Source organism: Tachyglossus aculeatus, unplaced genomic scaffold, assembly GCF_015852505.1.
Source record: "Tachyglossus aculeatus isolate mTacAcu1 unplaced genomic scaffold, mTacAcu1.pri SUPER_34, whole genome shotgun sequence".
NCBI classification, from domain to species: Eukaryota; Metazoa; Chordata; class Mammalia; order Monotremata; family Tachyglossidae; genus Tachyglossus; species Tachyglossus aculeatus.
Window position 1 is genome coordinate 3,200,432 of NW_024044839.1, and position 6,145 is coordinate 3,206,576.

At 58.4% G+C, this 6,145-nt stretch overlaps 1 protein-coding gene across 3 annotated transcripts in view; it reads left to right on the forward strand.

The window, feature by feature from the left end:
• Window positions 1–3,950, forward strand: part of RPTOR (regulatory associated protein of MTOR complex 1) — a 241,393-nt gene extending 237,443 nt beyond the window's left edge. For all 3 annotated transcript variants that reach the window (XM_038741988.1, XM_038741989.1, XM_038741990.1), the window contains 2 exons: window positions 855–984; window positions 2,010–3,950. In XM_038741988.1, the coding sequence (XP_038597916.1) occupies window positions 855–984; window positions 2,010–2,078 (199 nt within the window). In that variant the 3' untranslated portion in view covers window positions 2,079–3,950. The remainder of the gene's footprint in view (window positions 1–854; window positions 985–2,009) is intronic.
• Window positions 3,951–6,145: the final 2,195 nt, after the last annotated feature.

The window sequence follows — 6,145 nt, forward strand, 5'->3', positions numbered from 1 at the left end:
GTGAGCTTACAGTCCAGAGGGAGGGACAGGCCTTACTATAAGTTAAAAAATTACAGATACGGACATGGGCGGCGCGGAGCTTGGAGAGGGGATTGAATAAAGGGAGCAGATAAGGGCGACACAGAAGGCGGGTGGGAGGGAAGGAAATGGAGGCTTAGTCAGAGAAGGCCTCTTGGAGGGGATAAGCCTTCCATAAGGATTTGAAGGCGGGGAGAGCGATCGTCTGTTAGATTTGAAGAGAAGCAGTGTGGCCTAGTGGATAGAGCACAGGCCTGGGAGCCCAAAGGACTTGGGTTCTGTTCCCGGCTCCGCCCTTGTATGCTGTGTGCCCTTGGGTAAGTCACTTCACTTCTCTGTGTAAAATGGGGATTAAGTCTGTGAGACCCATGTGAGACAAGGGACTACGTCCAAACGAGTAACTCATCTACACCAGCACTTAGTACAATCCCTGGCACATAGTAAGCGCTTAACAGATCTGCTTGGCACGTAATAAGCACTTAAACACCATTAAAGAAAAAGAAGCCGCAAAGTTAAAAAAAGGCCCCCAGAAACCACGCCGGGAGGTGGGGGCGGGTCAGGAATCGGTGCCTGAGCCCACCAGTCCCGTGGCGCGAATTTTATATTCGACTCCGTGTTCCTCCGAGCCGAAAACGCGATCCTACGGTCCCCATCCGGACCTGGGGTCGTTCCGGGTCCTGCCGGCGTCTGCCGCCTCTGGGCCGAGCGGGGTGGCCGGAGAAGACTCAGAGGTAGCCAAGTGGGGCCGAGGGGGAAGGCCCTGAGGTAGCCGAGCGGAGCGGGCGGAGAAGGCCTGGAGGTAGCCGCAGCGTCTCTGGGCTTCTGTCTCCCGACAGCGGCTCGATGAATCAGTTCACCGCCATCTACAACAGCAACGGGGAGCTCGTCAACAACATCAAATACTACGACGGCTTCATGGGTCAGAGAGTGGGCGCCATCAGCTGCCTGGCATTTCACCCTCATTGGGTCTGTATCCGGGGATGGCGGCGGTCCCGCGGGGTGGGTGACTTAGGCCCCGTCCTCCCCGGGTGACCGTCTGTGAGCCTCTTGTCCCGGACATCCTGCCCTCCCGGGCTCTCCGAGGCTGAGCGGAGACGTCTGGGTAAAGCCCGTGGGCGCTGACGTCTGTTTAAGGTGGGGGCGGTTGTCGGCACGTAGCCGGCCCGCCCCAGCCCCGGGCTCTCCCGAAGCAAAGTATCGGAGAAGGGAGGCATCTCTCCCGCGGGAGAAGATGCTGAGGAGTCGGGTCTAAGGAGGCCGTACGGCCCGGTGGGAAGCGCTTCTAGAGACCAGCTCCACCGTTTGCTCGCCCCGTGGGGCCTGGGGCCGGCCACTTAACCCCTCCGGGCCTCGGTTTCCTCATCTGCACAAAGGGGATACCAGCCGTGCTCCCCCTCTTGGACTGGGAGCCCCCAGTGGGGACGGGGACCCGGTCCGATCTGATTGCCTGCCATCCGGCCCCGTGATTAGCACAGTGCTTGGCCCGTTGGAAGCGCTTAATCCGTTCCTTAAAAGGTCCTCTTTAGGATATTCACCTCCCCCGCCTCCTCCATCTTAGGGCATGGACGTACGGAGGGGCGGGAGACGGCTAATAGTCCTTCTCTTGGATTACCGTCTCTCCGCGGCGGGGTCGGGGGCGGTTAGTCCTAATTACAATCCTGCCCAGCCGCCTCCTTCCCCGCCGAAACAGGCGAGGAGCCCCCTGCCCGCCCAGCCCTCTGACGAACGCACCAGAGGCCCACAGGATGAGGCCCCGAGCAGAAGAGCCCCACGGTTAATAACATGCCAATCTCCCTTAACGCAGTCGGGATGATGCATCACTGCTCCCCGACCCGACCCCTGCAAACGAGCTCCGTCACGCCTGAAGCGCGAGGCGGGCGCCCATGCGGTAGAAGGAATGGGAAGCCCCCGCGGGTGGGAAGGCCAACCGCGGACCCCCGAGGCGCTCCTCCCGCTAACCCCGCTCTCCCGTCTGTCTCTCCCCTCCGTAGCCTCACTTGGCGGTCGGAAGCAACGACTTCTACATCTCCGTGTACTCGGTGGAGAAGCGAATCAGATAACAGGACCCTGCCTCTCTCCCCCCGACCCCCGACCCCCGAGCCCACCCCCGTCCCAGGGACCGGCGGACTATCGCCTGCCCGCCGTTGTACATAGAGAAACTATCGACTTGAATGTTTAGTGTTGGCTGCCGTCGCGACCTATAACTTGAATTATTTTTCCCTTCTCTCTTCCGACTTAGCTACTGATGATTTAAGGAGAAGACAGTTTGTCCGCTTTCTGTTGTTTCCGCTAGAAGGTTCAGGAAAGGAAGGGGGCTTTTGCGTTCTTTTTATTTTGGACAGTCGTTTCAGGGCGCAAGGGACTTGAAAAAAAGATGCCGCGTTCAGGGGGCGGCGGTGGAGAGGGGGTGATGGGATTGGTTAGGGGGATGTTGCTTTGGTTTTGGTTTTTGGAAGCACAGGAGTTTGGTTTGTTTTCCGTCTGGCCGGAACGCGGGAAAGAGGCGAAGCTGCGGGACCCGGGTCCGGATTCTCCCGGGATGCATCGGGGCCCCATCTGGCCGTTGACCGGCCTAGCGAGGAGGGGCCGGGCTCGTCTCCCCGGTCTCCGGCGGAAAGCTGGGCACCGACCGGTTGACCGGAAAAGGAAGCTGGGGTTTCTTCCGAGACCTCTGGGAATAAGACGCAACTCCCTCTTCCCTCCCCGCAGTCACCCTGCTGGGCGAGACCCTCTCTGGGACTTTGGGCTTGTCGGGAAGCGAGCGTGCGTGTGTATATATCGGTGAGTCGCGGGGCACGGGGAGGAGGAGGAGGAGACACCTTTCTCCCTCCTCACCCCCTCAACTGGCGCTCAGTGCTCCCTGTAAAACGCTGGACAGGCCAGATTGCAGCCGCCCAGCCCGAGCTGACCGGTAAAACCGGACACTCCCCCGGCAAGGGTGGCCATTTGTCCGGCCGGGAGACGATCGCCACTTCCCGGCCCTCTGCCCCCGGCGAAAACGAGGGCCGACCGTGGTGCCGAAGAAGGGAGCACCAAGGCGTGTCGTCGGACTGATCGCGGGTCCCGATCTACGTCCGGACAGACGGACGTTTTCCCTTCAGCTACCAGAGAGATGTTTCGGGCCTGATGCCACAAACCCAGCTGCGAAGAAAGGCCGGCCTCACCACGGGGACGATGTTTTTAAGCCACGTTTCCATTCTTTCCTCCCCCTGGGGGGTGAAGACCGTTCCTGGGGCGGCAGGGTGGCCCAATGGCGGGGCGAACTGTCGTGGCAACCGAGGCAGCCCTGCCTCGCGGAGGGGCCGCTCCCGGGAGGCCATCCGGAGGTGCGATCCAAAGGACCGGACCGCTGGAACCAGGGAGGGTCCGAGCGGAGCGATGCGGGGACCCCCGCCCCGGGGGGCCGGGCCAGGGTCGATGCAGCTTCCGATCCGCCCACGACTGACGGACCGCGGGAAAACAGGAGACGGTTTTTTATCCTGCCGTCCGCCCCCGAGCTCAGACCACCGCCTGGCACCACGCAAATGGTGCCCGAAGAGGAGGAAATGAGAACTTTGCTTCTCCCACGCTCCCCCTCACCCCAGTTCCCCTGCACTCTGGTCCAGCCGGGCGCCCATTTTTTAAGTAGCTCTGCGGGTTCGCTTTTGACTTAGTCCGTTTGCGTGCGCGTGGGGCCGAGTTCTCACGAGGTTTGATGCGGAAATCCAATCATGAAGTTAACCAAGGCTCGAGGGAGCACCTAACTAAAGGTTCTCACTTATCTCTATTTATTTTACAAAAACGAAAACGAGACAAAAAAAAAAATACACACACACACACACACACACAAAAAGAAAACCAAACGGACTCTGGAGAAGCAAACATGAAATTGTAATGTGAGAGTCAAGAGTAATTCCAGACAATAAACTTAAATAAAAAAGAAATGTCCGGAAGGCCCTGGTCAGTCTGATTCGGGCAGCGGGAGGGAGGGCGGGGAGCCGGGGTTCCCCGTCACGACCGTCGACGTGGTCAGTGGATCTCCTCGAGATCGGGGGCCGAACCACGTCCGCACCCACCGGACGCTTCCCGTTTCGAAGGAGCCCGGATCAGAGGTCGCGAGCGGAGAGATTCCCACACGCTCCAGGCCGGGCTCGCTCTCCCGGACTCGCCTCCGGACGGGAGCCCGCCTTCTCGGCGGAACGTCGAATCATCCGGCGCCCGCGGGCTCAGGAGGACCAGCATCCCTCCAAGGATCATCGCTGGAGACGTGGGACTCTCTGAGAGTGAGTACCCTTTCTTCCGTGGCGGGATTTCACCCGTGGTCGGAGAGGAGGACGAGGGAGGGAGGGAGGCAGCTGTCAATGTCGCTCCGATGCTGAGAGGCGGGAGAGCCTTGGCTTTTTAGACTGTGAGCCCACTGTTGGGTCGGGACTGTCTCTATATGTTGCCAACTTGGACTTCCCAAGCGCTTAGTACAGTGCTCTGCACACAGTAAGCGCTCAATAAATACGATTGATTGATTGATTTCTACCTGTGTAGGTCCTAGGTCTAGCTGAGAGGAGGAGGAAGAGAAGTCTGGTCACCAGCGAAAGTTCTCTCAATGGCACGTGGCCATTTTAGAGAAGCAGCATGGCTCAGTGGGAAGAGCCCGGGCTTTGGAGTTCAAATCCCCACTCCGCCAATTGTCAGCTGTGTGACTTTGGACAAGTCACTTCACTTCTCTGGGCCTCAGTTACCTCATCTGGAAAATGGGGATTAAGACTGTGAGCCCCGCGTGGGACAACCCGATCACCTTGTGAACGCCCCAGTGCTTAGAACGGTGCTTTGCACATAGTAAGCGCTTAATAAATGCCGTCATTATTATTATTATTAAATGGCAGCAGCCTTGGCCGCGGAGAGAAGCCTGCAGTGTTGGCTGGGAAAGTCTTCCCTCTGGTGTGGGCCAGAAGAAGGAGGCCTCCCGTTTCTTAATAATAATAATAATGATATTAAGTGCTTCCTATATTCCAGGTTCTGTACTAAGTCCTGGCATTAGATACAAGCTAATCAGGTTGGACACAGTCCCCGTCCCACATGGGGCTCACGATCTTTATCCCCATTTTACAGATGGGGTCACTGAGGCCCAGAGAAATTAAGTGACTTGCCCTCTGGCACACAGCAGCCAAGTGGCTGAGCCAGAATTAGAACCCAGGTCCTTCCGACTCCCGGGCTTGGGTTCTGTTCACTAGGCCTTGGGATTCTGATCCAAAGGGATTTTTCTATCCCTTTGAGAAGGTCCGCCAACACTTCCGACAGCGGGAGACGCCATCGCGGGGTCGCGAGTGATCCCGAATCGTTATCCCCGCTCCGGGGCCCGACTCCCCCGTCCCCTCTCCCACCTCGGCCGGGCAGACGGACGGCCCCCTCCCACCCCGGTCTCAGGATTGGACTCAACAGTGGCTCGCTGGTGGGGTCTGCAGCCATTCAGGTTGCAGGGAGAGTTTCCTCGGTGACTTCTGATGACTCAGTGCCCGCCATCCCTGCTTACTGTAGACACTCTCTGATTGCCCGGGAGCGAGAAGAGATGCTCGGTGGATTTTCCCTTTGGCACCGCGGGCTAGGGTGCAAGGAGTCTCTCAAAGTCATATGGTTGCGCGTGGTCTTTGACTCCCAACCAAAGCACAACCGTCCTGGGTAGAATGAAGAGCGATTCGGTTCTCGGCTTATTTCAGTAAAGCCATCGATCACGTTTATTGAACGCTTACCTTGTGCAGAGCACTGTGCCAAGCACCTGTTTAAGAGTTGGAAGGAAGAGCGTGGGCTCTTGGAAGCTCTGAAAACCCGTATCGTTTCCAGGAGAGGAAGACGGCAGCGGGAGATGGGGCTGAAACGACATCTATAAACTTGCCCTTTGAGGATCACCGTCCGGGGAGATTTGATTTAACAGCCGGGGCGTCTCCAGCCCACCAGCGGCTTGGCCGTAGGCGGAGTGATGAGATTTCATTGCTTCCTGGGAGAATCCAGAGAAAGGATTCAGCCGCCTCTCCCCAGCTTTGGGGTGTCCTAACCCCCTCCAATAATCACAGCCTCCGTGTTCAAAGCGCTGTGGTAGAGACAAGCCTCAGCCCCACAAGGGCCTCCCGGTTTTCCAGATTAGGAAACTGAGGCC